We start from the raw sequence: 12,994 nt of genomic DNA on the forward strand, positions 1-12,994 counted from the left end.
CCAAAACTGCATTTCTTTTTCAGTTTCAAAACTTGGCGTTATTACTTATATCTACACAATGTGTCACTTGATTTCTGAAATAGGGAAAAAGAACATAAAATCATGCATACAGCTTCATCAGCAGATTCATACTTACCTGTCCCCATGCATACATATTGTTATGAGTCTGAGAGGGATTTACTTTTGAAAGCAGGAAACGAGCCTTTAAAAAACAAAACACAGGCAATAAATTAATCTTCTCAAATAGAAGTTTCTTGTACTCAGGAAAAATTACACGTGTATGAAATATACCATTTCTATTATTTGAAGATAAAAACCTGCACAGATACCTATTCAGAAGAGCAAGTAGTACGTCTATAAATAAAGCCACTCCCTGGACTCTATAGCTATAACACAGAACTGCTAACAACTTTTCAATGCAGCAGAAAGTAAGCTTTTGTCTTTTTCTAAGCACTAGCAAAGCAAATGTGAATAACAATAGAATATTAATTAATAAGTTTAAAAAAAAAACCCACTTCTGGTATCGGTCCAGAGACCCTAACAAGTACTATCTTTTTTGTCTTACACACCTCACACAAGGAATCTGAGAGTCCAAGTCAGTATGGTAAAAATAGTAATAAATAACAGGATTCACAAATTAGGCAAAAAGCTACTATTACATATCTGACTCTGTAAAAGCCTTAAAATTCAAATTTTTCACTTGCAATTTACATATATTTTAGCACAGAAATGCATGTTTACTACCAAAAAAATCTCATTACATTACTAACGCATCACTTCCTAGATAATATAATACATATTTTACCATACCTGGCTTCCTCCATGCTCTGTATCAATGTATCTGGGCATTGGAAATCTGGAATGGAGAATTTCTTGGGCATCATCTATTGGAGCTTGTAGCAAGTGATGGAAGTTTTCATATTCCGGCATATCTTGGTAACCTGATTTACGCCACTGAGCTATGGTCTGGGGATAGGGGGAAGAAAGAATTTTAGAACTGATTCACCCACCTTTCTTAGAGGATACACAGGGCTTTTCAGAGGAGAATGTGCCATTGCTGCCCTCTTTTCTACCACTCACCCCCTTCTGCCCTATAGTATGCAAGTTAATTTTTAAAAGCCAAGATGTGCAAGTAATATGCCACTAGATTTTTTTGTTTGTTTTTTTAAACTCTAACAATTTGTGGTCCTTCTGTATTTCCTTTTTTTGGCATCCTTTGCATGCTAAACATTTAGTTCATGAGGTCAAGGATACTATTTACAGTTCTCTAATAGGCATGTCTATGACACATACGAAAGAAATACTTACACTGATACTTATCTTTCAGGGCCGGTAGCGCAGCCTCCCCACCTTCTAGGAGTGAAGCTGGCTGTTCAAGGTCAGCTCACTGATACGGACTGTTGTTAGGAAAAACCTGGAGGGAGCCTCAGTAGGGGTTCCCCCCTCCTTTGTTTGGCAGCTGTTACAAGCTGAGGCTCATTCCTGGCTCCTGCCCGAGCTCCATTGCAGCCATGCCTGTACCTGGCCATGTACCCCGCTCATCTGGACCCCCACCCAGGGACTTGACTACCCGGCTAGAACTCAGACCTGCCTCATCCCCATTGACTTGTGTGACGATCTGGACTGGTGGCTGAACCTGGCTGCTGTCTGTAAACTGCTCTGTTTGCCTCGCTCAGGTAGTGTGGGGCCAGGTCCTCACTGGTGCGGCCTCTGTCTGCCTTGCAACCATGCTCAGCTCCCTGTTCCCTTTCCCTCAGGGAGCAGCCCACCCCTGCTGCTTCCTGACAGCATCTTACAGAAATACAGAGAACATTTTTCTACTTAAGAAGTGTTAAAGTTTAGTAACTATTTTAAACGGTGCAGCTATGAGGACATGTATTTCTCAAACTCTCAGCTGGGAACCATTTACAGTTGCAAAGCAGTAAAAAGCAGCAGCTCAATTCCTCCAGGGCAGCAGAGCACTAGCAAGTCACAAGTATTTATATTTATATTACTAGCAAATATCTATCTACTCAACCACCAGGAACAGTTTCATTTCTCCAGGACAGTGCAGATGAAGGCTGACTACAAAACTTGGTGTTCTGACTCCCTATCCCTGAAGAACTAATTTAGAGGTCTAAAATAAATTAGTGAAATGCCGGGGGGGGGGGGGGGGGGGCTAGGAATAACACTCTCAAAAGCTGGAAAAATATTGATCTGAAACAAATAATCTGCATATTGAAGCTAATTCATCTTAAACCCGTCGTAACAAACAGCACTGACATCAAGTAATGTCAGATATCTGTGTATGGGCACGTTAGATTACCAAACTACAAACATGAATTAGGAGTGTGGTATCAGCCACATAGATGAGAGGTCAAACATTGGAGTGCTTTAGAACTGGGGCTTGACTTTCATAATGTAGCACTCCTACGGAAAAAGAATATTTATGTAAGAAATGACAAATCTTACCTCTCCGTGATAAATAAGGATCTGGAAAAAAGTGTCCATAAGGAGAATGCGATCTGGTAAAATGCTGCTGCTATCCAGAAGAACAGGCTAAGATTTAAAAATAAATAAAAAATTACCAACCAATGCAGAATTGAGCAATCAGATGGCACTACCAGCTTTTTGGATCAGTCACTCAATCTTAGGAACTTTTTCAATCACTTACTAAAGCTCCATATTTGCTCGTTTTCATGTTATACATCTGCAACCCACACAATCTCATTCTAAAGTTATCCAGCCTGATTCTGAATATATAACTTCATGAAAGTAATAAAAAAATGTAACTCGAGCTGAAACCTCTTTCATTATTATGCACTTCTCCAGTCTTTCAAGTAAGTCCATATTTACCTATACAATGCCATTAACCTGAATGATATTTCAATGTATAAAGATTCAGTAGTTATTCAAGTATAACATTTGGGGGTTGTGGGTTGTTTGGTTCTTTTTAGTCTTGTCCTTGCAGCTATTATTACTGTGCATATATATCCACCAATACTGTATATAGTAAATACTCATGATTTATGAAATCTAATGTAATATTTAAGGTTTTAATTTACCTTTTTAGCATCATAGAATCATAGAATAGTTTGGGTTGGAAGGGACCTCTAAAGGTCATCTAGTCCAACCCCCCCTGCCGTGGGCAGGGACATCTTCAACTAGATCAGGTGGCTCAGAGCCCCGTCCAACCTCACCTTGAATGTTTCCAGGGATGGGGCAGCCACCACCTCTCTGGGCAACCTGTGCCAGGGTTTCACCACCCTCAGCGTAAACAATTTCTTACTTATATCTAGTCTAAACCTAGCCCCTTTAGTTTAAAGCCATTCCCCCTTGTCCTGTCGCAACAGGCCCTGCTAAAAAGTCTGCCCCCATCTTTTTTATAAGCCCCCTTTAAGTACTGATAGGCTGCAAGAAGGTCTCCCCAAAGCCTTCTCTTCTCTAGGCTGAACAACCCCAACTCTCTCAGCCTTTCTTCATAGAAGAGGTGTTCCACCCCCCTGATCATTTTCGTGGCCCTCTTCTGGACCCACTGCAACAGGTCCGTGTCTTTCTTATGCTGAGGGCTCCAGAGCTGGACGCAGTACTCCAGGTGGGGCCTCACCAGAGCAGAGTAGAGGGGCAGAATCACCTCCCTCGACCTGCTGGCCACACTTCTTTTGATGCAGCCCAGGAAACAGCTGGCCTTCTGGGCTGTGAGTGCACATTGCTGGCTCATGTCCAGCTTTTCATCCACCAGCACCCCCAAGTCCTTCTCCCCAGGGGCTGCTCTCAATCCCTTCATCCCCCAGCCCATATTGATACCAGGGGTTGCCCCAACCCAGGCGCAGGACCTTGCACTTGGCCTTGTTAAACCTCATGAGGTTCACACAGGCCCACTTCTCGAGCTTGTCCAGGTCCCTCTGGAAGGCATCCCGTCCCTCTGGCGTGTCAACCACACCACTCAGCTTGGTGTCATCTGCAAACTTGCTGAGGGTGCCCTCGATCCCACTGTCTATGTCATTGATGAAGATACTAAACAGTACTGGTCCCAATACAGATCCCTGTGGGTAAGTTTAAGGGCAGTGACACTATACTGGCACTCTATGATTTAATTGAATCAGTACCATGTGATTTAATTGGATCAATCTTATTAGGGATACTGAAAATATTAACTATTCCAAGAATCAGAAAAAAGATTATTACTCATTCTTCACTGAGGTGTCAGCTCCTGCTTGATCATGCTTCTTTGCATCACCCGTGTGACTAATTGTTATTCATACATGGGAGAATGATCTTACACCTGTGAGTAGCTCTTCACAAACCACCTCATTACTTTAATTTAAACTCCACTTTTAAAAGTCTTTTTTTTATCCCCATGACATAGTCTTAAAAAAAAAAAGAAAATCCTAACAAAAGTTAGAATTCCAACCCACCAAGATCCTTGCCTACTATGTTTATTTTCGCTGTCTTACCATTTCCTCACTCTCTCTTATCTATCAGACTACTTCTGTTGTCTCCTATCTTACACTTCTTTCACAAGCTTCTTGGAAGATCATCTTTTTATTTTAGGTTTATACAGAATGTGCCATGATAAGGTCAGCTGGAAGGTTCTGTACCAAATCTGTACATAATGGTAACCACATCAAAATCAGAAGCTTTGGATGAGGGTGTTCAGATAGAGGGAGTTTTGTACATTTCAAAAAAAACCCAACTTTTCCTTCAAACTCTACAGAAAAAGTATATTTTGAAATAAAAACAGTTTTGTTGATGTTTACATTCTGGCACCACAAAAATGAAAGCAAAACTCCTATAGCTCTGAAAAACTAACAAAAAAAATTACCATTCCTTAGTTTAAAACATCATCTCTTCACAAACTGATTTTTGTTCTCAAGACTATGCTACATCAAAATTCTGAGATATGCCTTGTTCATAGTATGTTCTATACTAACTGAATATTCTTTCTCATGCAATAAGTTTTAAAACCACACATTTTATAACATGTAACAGTGAGGACAACAATCATCCCTCTCTCAAAACAGCACCTTTTAACCTACTATTATGTTATATATAACGATACCTCTGGAGGTCCATTGAAAGAGTAGGCATAAAGAATTGGCTGAACCATGATAAGCGACTGGGTTAGATCTTGACGCATAAAATGATGACGATAGTATGAGCTCTCATCTGGACTGTTATTAAAAACTTGTAAGAAAGGAGATCTTCTCAAGTGAAACATAAACTGCAAAACAAAAACCATTTGTTTGAACTTTCACAGATAAAAAGAAGAGTTGTACAAGGAGAGAAATGTTTTCCACAAACTGCATGAGACCAATGCCACAACAAAATTGAATTCCAAGCCCTTTAACATTTCTAACTTGTATATGCACCTTTGCCAGTTTTTATATAGTCTAATGAGAGTAAGACAGAGTGATCAGAATGGATAAACCTACAAAGCAGCTTTGAATTAAGAGAAAAGTTTAATATTTCTTCTTCTCCAGCACTAACTGATAAATAGTATGACTGAATATCGCCAAACCCTTCCTTTACTGTAAGTTCTACTGTTCCTATGAGAGAGGCTGCTGTGCTTGAACATACAAGGTAAGTTATAGCATGTGAACAGAAAAAAGAACATTAACTACAGCAAAGTTGAACTTCATTAGTGAAATGGAAGAAGCAAATCCTTTCATTGCTGAATCAATCTCCCCACAACACTTAACATCTTGAGACAGACTGGTAGATAACTCGAACAGAAATATCATGGAAGTCTATGAAGAGTCCAAAAGCAACATATCAGGAGCTATCAGAATGGAGGAATTTATCAGAATGGATTATTAGCAAAGAAACTATTCAAAGTTTAATATAGTCAAGCTCAAGTTCACTTCACCAGTGTTTCTTTTCAGGTCAGTATTATAAATCATATAGGAAAGAAACAACAAAGCAAAACCATATCTTTTCTCATGTTTTCTGAATTTCTTCATTAAAACTGCCCTTAAAAAGAACAGTGTCGTCATCTGAATTACAAACTCAGGTAAGATGAGGATTCCATTATAGGAGAAACAAAAAATACACACAGTTAGAGGAAGTTTAGCTGTAAGGACAGAGGGCAAAAGGAAACAGAGCAGCACAGATGACAGAAGTGATTTGCCTAATGTCACATGCCAGACAGTAGCTGGGGGCAGGGGGTCTTTTCATTCTGGTATCCAGTGTAAATGCCTTATCTTACTCTGTGCCACAGTGCCTCTTCCTTCATGAAGCATTCTCTCTTTATCCCTTATAGAGACACCTTCCTTCTACTCACCTGTGGGTAAAGTGAAAAGGTTTCTGAGAATCTGAAAGAGCTTGGATCATCCTTGTGATATTCTCCAAATTTCTGGCACTGGAATAAAAGAAAAATTTATCTAAATTAAGAAACATACTTGCTTGGTCATTCCATTACTGTAAGTTTGTTTGTTTTTAATAGACACATGATTTGAGGTGCTTACAGCTTTGTAAGCAAACAGAAACCTAGCTGACATAAGTTCTTTTCTTAACAAGCAGTGATTTCCTTGCGTGTGAGGCTTTAATGGCTTTTTGGTGTTTTTCTCTAATATTGCTAAGCAGAGTTAGATGATTAAACAGCCCTGGAGAACATATTTAAAATTAAATTATTAATAACTACTTACTTACAAGAAATAAAATAAAAAAAAAACAGAAAACTGAACTTTTGAAAATAAAGAAATTCCATATGGTTTTCGAAATACTTTGACTTTTTTTTTTCTTCCTAAAAATATTTCATCTACAATATCATTATAGGCAGCAGAAAGTAGAGAAAGCTTTAATTTCTGCTAATCTCATGCTAGAATTTCTCTCAATTGATGGCAATTACTAACTGCTGAGGACTGAGGAGACGTTTGTAAATGAACTAAAAACATATCTGGTTTTTTTTCCATTTAAAATAGAAAATCTTAGTTAATTCTGCATACCCACTTGTGGAAATGAAGCATTCAGTTCATTTTTTGTTTTGTTTTATTTTTAAAGAAACAATCACTGAACACTAGTCATTTAAGAATGATATGTCTGGAGACAAGAGGCCAATCTAACTCCTTTAATATAGTCCTTTTTACCAGTCGTATAAGTTGTCTGTCCAGCCATCTAAGCACATCAGGCCCCTCTTCTGTCTCTGCCCTATACACCGCCAACCTAGCCATGAGAATCGCAGCAGCTTCCTGGTCAAAAGATGCAGCAATGTTTTGAATCTGCGTCTGTGCATCTGCCCAGCTGCGAAAGAAAAATCAAGTATTTGCATCACAGTGAAAGGAAAGATGTCCAACCTCAAAATATCCCTTCAAAATTAAGGCAAAGAAAGCAGTGTCAGCAGTTTAACAAACTCATGCTGGACTTGAAATCTACTGGGTGTAAACAAGCAGCCTCTCAGTTAATCATTCTTTAATTATACATGTCCTTATTTGTACAGATGCCATGCAACCAGTGAAATAAAATAGAATGCCACTTATAAAAGTTGTTATATTTTAAAAAATATTAATTATAAAAGGTAAGTTACAGAAAACACTGTCCATGAAGCTAATCACACATTCCCACACTAGCAGTTTTCTTGTGTACCTTGCTTGTTCTTTTCAATTTACAAGGTGAACTATTAATCTGTCCTTTTATCAGTCGTCAAGAAGATTTTACTAATATGACTAATGTAAGTTAACAAAATATTCATATCAACAGTAAGAGCAATGGTTTTTTTGATAAACTGAATCTTCCATCAAATTAACCAATCAATAACCTCCTTCAGCTTAAAGGAAATGTCATTGGACATTGAAAAATGCCTGCATAATATTAAACATCACTTTTTAAAATTGTAAAGTAAATTGAACCAAGGAAGCTGCAGGTAAAGGTTAGACATGGAAGAACAGGTATTTATACCTCCCTGAAGTGCAGCTAGCACTCTCAAGTTAAGTTATGAAGTGATCTTTGCCATTCCCTAAGTCCAACCATCTCTTCAGTTTAGGCCGTAGAATTTCACTCAAAGCTTCCTCTTCATCTAAAATCACTTGGGTTACTTCAGAGCACTCCCATAACATCATTATACGGCCACTGCAACCTCTCAGGAAAGAAACAGCCCACAGAACAAGAGAGGCAACTGTCTCAAAGGTATGATCATGCCTTCACCACCTGTGGCACTGCATATCCCAGAACAATAGATTGGTTACAAAATCTAAAGATTAAAAGGCAAATATACATCCTGCTTTTACGAAAATGATTCATCACAAGTAAAACATACTTTCTGGCAACAGTGGTCACTCTGATACGTCTCTGTCCACTGGAATGCTGATACTGAGTCACAAACTGGATTGCACCACGTCCTCCTTGAGGAATGGGAGCATTGTGCTAAGTACAGGAGGAAAAAAAAAATTAAATGGAGGTGAATCTCAAGATTTTACAGTATAATTCAAAAAAAATGTATAAACGAATTACTAGAAAACAATAAAATTCTTAGCAACAGGCAGCTCAAGTTATATAAACGTGTTGTCTGATGCTTTTATTATGTTGAGCACCGTTACTAAACGCGGCTAATAAACTTGGAGACTGTTAAGGGATGTTTGGAGCAGTTGCTGCCTCCACCAGATACCCTTAAAGCAACCAATGCTCTCTCTTTCCACATACCCTTACAGAGACAATACTTTCAAAGGCGCTGTGTTACAACTGCTGATTTCATTAGATTCTATTTGAACATCACATGATTCACTAGAATTACAGGGCAACAAAACCAGTACTACTCTAAAATGTTGATTAATGAATCCCAGAAAGTGCCATTGAAATGTAAAGATTGGAATCCAGGTGTAAACTGAAATTTCAAAACTGTGATCAGTAGAAATACAGGTTTATATGCTGCTAACAAGGTAAGTAATTCCAAAAGAGAAGGACAGTTGAAATCAACTATTACACACCATGACCGGACCAGTTTTAGAGCTAATAATAAAATGAGACCAAAATAAATATGCAAAAGGTAAAATGAAAAATGGCTAAGGTAAGTTCAAGTTTTATAACCTGTGCAAAGGTTTGAAAGTATAGCATACTAAATATATAGAAACTCCAGTCAACTCACATAGTTCCTGAGCTTCAAATATTTGGAAGAAGGGAAAGTAGTAGAAGGAAGTAGCACATTTGCTTGTCATGTTTTTATCCTCTTTCCTAGTACCCCCTCAGGGAGACAGGAAACCAGGCTATATGCCCCTGAGACATTTCAATAAAGCCAATCTTTACTTGCAAATACTGAGCAATTAAAGCATAAATTAAAATGTAACATTATGGAGTAATTACCTTGTAACTAAAACATCAAAGAAATACTGAAAAACACTTTTAAACATACAGATTACAGTATTTTCATATATTGCAACTGGAATGCATTTTAATAAGTAACACTGAAAAGAAAAATTGGATTTAGATTATGAACTCTATCCAAAATTTGTAGAGCTCTTTGGTTCTCATCATCACATTCAAGAAGATTAGCTCATCATTAAGCTGTTAGTGTCCGTCTCTAAACTTTGACAACACAAAATGGCAACATCGTTTGTATCCCTGCTACTGTGCTTGAGGGAACCACACAAAAATATAGGCTTCAGCAGTCACATAAAATAAAATTACTGTGTTTAGTAAATAAGTAGACAAATATTTATTACCTGGTTGACCACCTCAAAGTACAGTGCAAGTGTTGTAGTAGGATTAAGTCCACAAATCTTCCACTGACAAGTACCTCCTGTTCCAATCTCCTGTAGAAAGGTTTTATAATACTTTTACAAGCCAGAAGTATTGCCTTCCTTTGTGAAGTACAACATCTGGCCATTATAGGTAATTGTTTACGACTACTCTGTCACAAGTTTTCTCCCTGCTCACTCTGTCAGCTTCTCAGACAAACACTCTTGCAAACCAACTGCAGTGTTGGATGCAGGAATAATAAAAATGACATGGTTGCAAAAGATTGAAACATTAGCAAGGCAAGGAGATAGCATTAGAAAAGTGAAAAAAGCGAGTCAGAAACAGGAAAAAGTACTAGAATTTGCTTAAACAGTCCCAAGAGAAGAGGTAAGAAGCACATGTAAGTGGAATGACTCTTCTAAGGCATACCAAAACTTCAAGTAGATAGCTTACATAGTATATAGTTACATAGTCTCTAGTAACTAACAAGGTAACTGTATACAGATAGTGCTGTATTTCAAGTGACAATTCCTTTTTGTCATCCAAACAACATAAATACCCAGAGAAACCAATTAAAATAATCAGTCATCCATAATGGACCCAGTGAAACCAAACAAAACATTCAAGGAAAATTATACCAGCAATGTTGTCACTGTGCTTGTGTTCACTGTTAAAAGCACTATGGCTAGATTAATTGTCCAGTTACCACTTGCAATGAGCTGCATGCATCTACATTTTATTCATATCTTTTACCTCAAAAATTTTAAATTCGGATAATTTCAACAAAAAGGTTTTTGGAATAGAAATTAATCATGATATAATTGCAAGGCAACAGACATGAATTCACAGTTAAATTTTCTATTACATCTTATGATTTAAATATCTAGCTTAAATAAGGAGATGTACATTTAATTGTTTCTTGGGTTTTTAACTTTTATTCTAATATATGAAATCATTCAGGTGACGAAATAAGAAAACCTGTACCAGACCACTAAGAAAAAAAGAAAAAAAAATGCTGATTATATTGAGATTTTTAGTTCACAAAGATGCAATCATAAATACAAGGAAAATTTAGGCATGAAAAATGCTTGATTAAAGCAGGCCATTTGTAAGCACTTTCACACGCTCTATTACACGGATTGTTAGGAACAAAAGTGAGACTTTGAATATAATACATTTTGGTTACTTGCAAGAATTGTTTTTGATTAGTAATCAAATGCAAAATTAAACTGTAGTAATATTATTTGGTAAGAAAATAAGTGATGATTTAAGTCTGATGTAAATTTAAAGGAGTTGCATCAGGAGCCTGTAATAGTTGGATATTCTAATCAATTAATTAAATGGGCATTTGGTGAAACAGCTATACAAATGGGAAGATGGAGGGGATGTTCCCACAGTCTTGTGTCCTCCTGTTCTCTCAGTCTTTCTAAACAAAGTATTTTCATGGTTCTTTGTTTGGATAAAAGGGCATAGCTCTGGTTTTAACAATAAAGCATGCTAACACACTTTCTACTTGGTTTCTGCTTTGCCAGCATATAACTTCTCTGTAATAATTTTAAAGCAACCACTCAGTGGACAAACCTAACCAAGCAACAAGGAATCTGCAAGGTCTAATACAACTTGAATCTAAACTAGCAGTGAACAGGAGCTTATCCAAAAAACAGCCCTTGCGTGTATTTAGTTTAAAATCGGTAAAAAAGTAAACACTCTTTGTTCCATTTATGGAAAAGTTTCAGCCTCTCTTCAAATCCAGAAATCCTAAATCCTTTTTTTCCATAGTAAGATATTAGCTTCATTCTCAGCAAAGTTAACTTACGTTTTCTGAGACACAAGGTCCTTTAGAGTTGAGAGAGACACAGGGTCCAATCGCTCCAGAAATCTTTACTTCTCTTGAAGTCTTCGTATTTAGAAGAAAAACATACATTAATATGCCACACTAAGAAGAACTCAGTCTTATTTTATCATTAGTTAATGAAAACCTTAATGCAAATCAGACTCTTGATACCTTTAGGAAAGGTTATACATATAATAATGCTTGATACGTTGAGAGAAACTTCTCGTGCTCACTTTCTACACTTAATTACATATGTTTGCTGTACCAATTAGTACATCTGAAACAACAGCATGAACATAAATTAAAACATGGAGAAAAGCTGCTGTTACTTATAAACGTGGGAGCCTAGAAAGTATACTGGATAATGTCTATTTTCTAGCAAAGTAATTAAAATATTCACAAGATGAGATTAAAACTGAAGACTTGTAAGATAAGCTGGTACATACCCCACACTGAATTTATACTATCTCCTAAACATATTTAGCTAAAAGCAAAATCCAGTTATTTACATTCTTCCAATGTCATTTTGAAGTGATTTGTACATTCCTCTAGAACTGGGGCTCCCTTTTCGCATTTTCCAGGATCTTCCAATAAAATTCACAAGAACATGACATGAAAAAAGAGGGTTCAATTATTTGTCCTGGTAGTAAAAACTTAAACAGAATTTTACTGAAGAAAATAGCCCCGTATGCTTCTGCAAGGCAGGATTGTAATACTTTGCAAGAAACATCGTGGAAGACCATACCTGAACCTACAGTACATTCAGCTCTAAGCTTCTCACAAGAGCGGAGGTGAAAATGAACATTGTTAAAGTGCCAGAGTAGATTCTGATAAGGAGGGAAAATTAAATGAAAGCTGTCCTGGACTATGTAGCAAACCCGGACCTAAAACCAAGAAACACTCACTACTGACACCAAAATCTACGCACACAGCATTGTGAGTTTCTAACAGAGACATTAGTTTCAGTTCAGTCTCCCTTTTAGCTGTCACCGAATGCAGGGTAAGAAGGAATTAACATTATACCTAACTCACATTTACAGAATCACAGAACTGTAAAAAGATAGCTAGGCAGTAACAGCTATGTCCAAACCAACCCTGACACATCTGTTTAGCATGTTCCTAAAAATTCCTTAAAGGGCAGAGATTCCACAGTTCTTAGCCCTCCTATTCCAGTGTTTCACTAATACATTGCATTTTTTATTCTTACCTTTATTTCTAATGTGCCACCAAATCCCATTTTAAATTGTCCTTGCATATCTTTTGTGAATACTCTCTGAAAGGTTTGTTTGAATAAAGATGTATTGAAAGAGTCTCCCATTACCATGTAGCCTCTAGACAACAACAACAACAAAAAGAACAAACAAACAAACCCCTCAAGTTAAAACAGATTACTTATTATGCAATAATTAGCACATGGGATTTATACAGCTTATTTCTATTAAAGGCTAAAACTAATGACAGTTCATGGTGAGGCACATTTTTGCCTTCTTAAAATGGACTATCATTAAATCA

At 37.2% G+C, this 12,994-nt stretch overlaps 1 protein-coding gene across 3 annotated transcripts in view; it reads right to left on the reverse strand.

Annotated features, from left to right (window-relative positions):
• SEC23A (SEC23 homolog A, COPII component) overlaps nucleotides 1-12,994 on the reverse strand; it is a 33,134-nt gene that overhangs the window by 4,891 nt on the left and 15,249 nt on the right. For all 3 annotated transcript variants that reach the window (XM_076345067.1, XM_076345066.1, XM_076345068.1), the window contains 10 exons: nucleotides 12,690-12,813; nucleotides 11,465-11,545; nucleotides 9,633-9,722; nucleotides 8,234-8,340; nucleotides 7,068-7,221; nucleotides 6,263-6,340; nucleotides 5,042-5,203; nucleotides 2,452-2,538; nucleotides 811-966; nucleotides 137-202 (listed from right to left, as the gene is read on the reverse strand). In XM_076345067.1, coding sequence (XP_076201182.1) covers nucleotides 137-202; nucleotides 811-966; nucleotides 2,452-2,538; nucleotides 5,042-5,203; nucleotides 6,263-6,340; nucleotides 7,068-7,221; nucleotides 8,234-8,340; nucleotides 9,633-9,722; nucleotides 11,465-11,545; nucleotides 12,690-12,813 — 1,105 coding nt within the window. The remainder of the gene's footprint in view (nucleotides 1-136; nucleotides 203-810; nucleotides 967-2,451; nucleotides 2,539-5,041; nucleotides 5,204-6,262; nucleotides 6,341-7,067; nucleotides 7,222-8,233; nucleotides 8,341-9,632; nucleotides 9,723-11,464; nucleotides 11,546-12,689; nucleotides 12,814-12,994) is intronic.

This window comes from Aptenodytes patagonicus, chromosome 7, assembly GCF_965638725.1.
Source record: "Aptenodytes patagonicus chromosome 7, bAptPat1.pri.cur, whole genome shotgun sequence".
NCBI classification, from domain to species: Eukaryota; Metazoa; Chordata; class Aves; order Sphenisciformes; family Spheniscidae; genus Aptenodytes; species Aptenodytes patagonicus.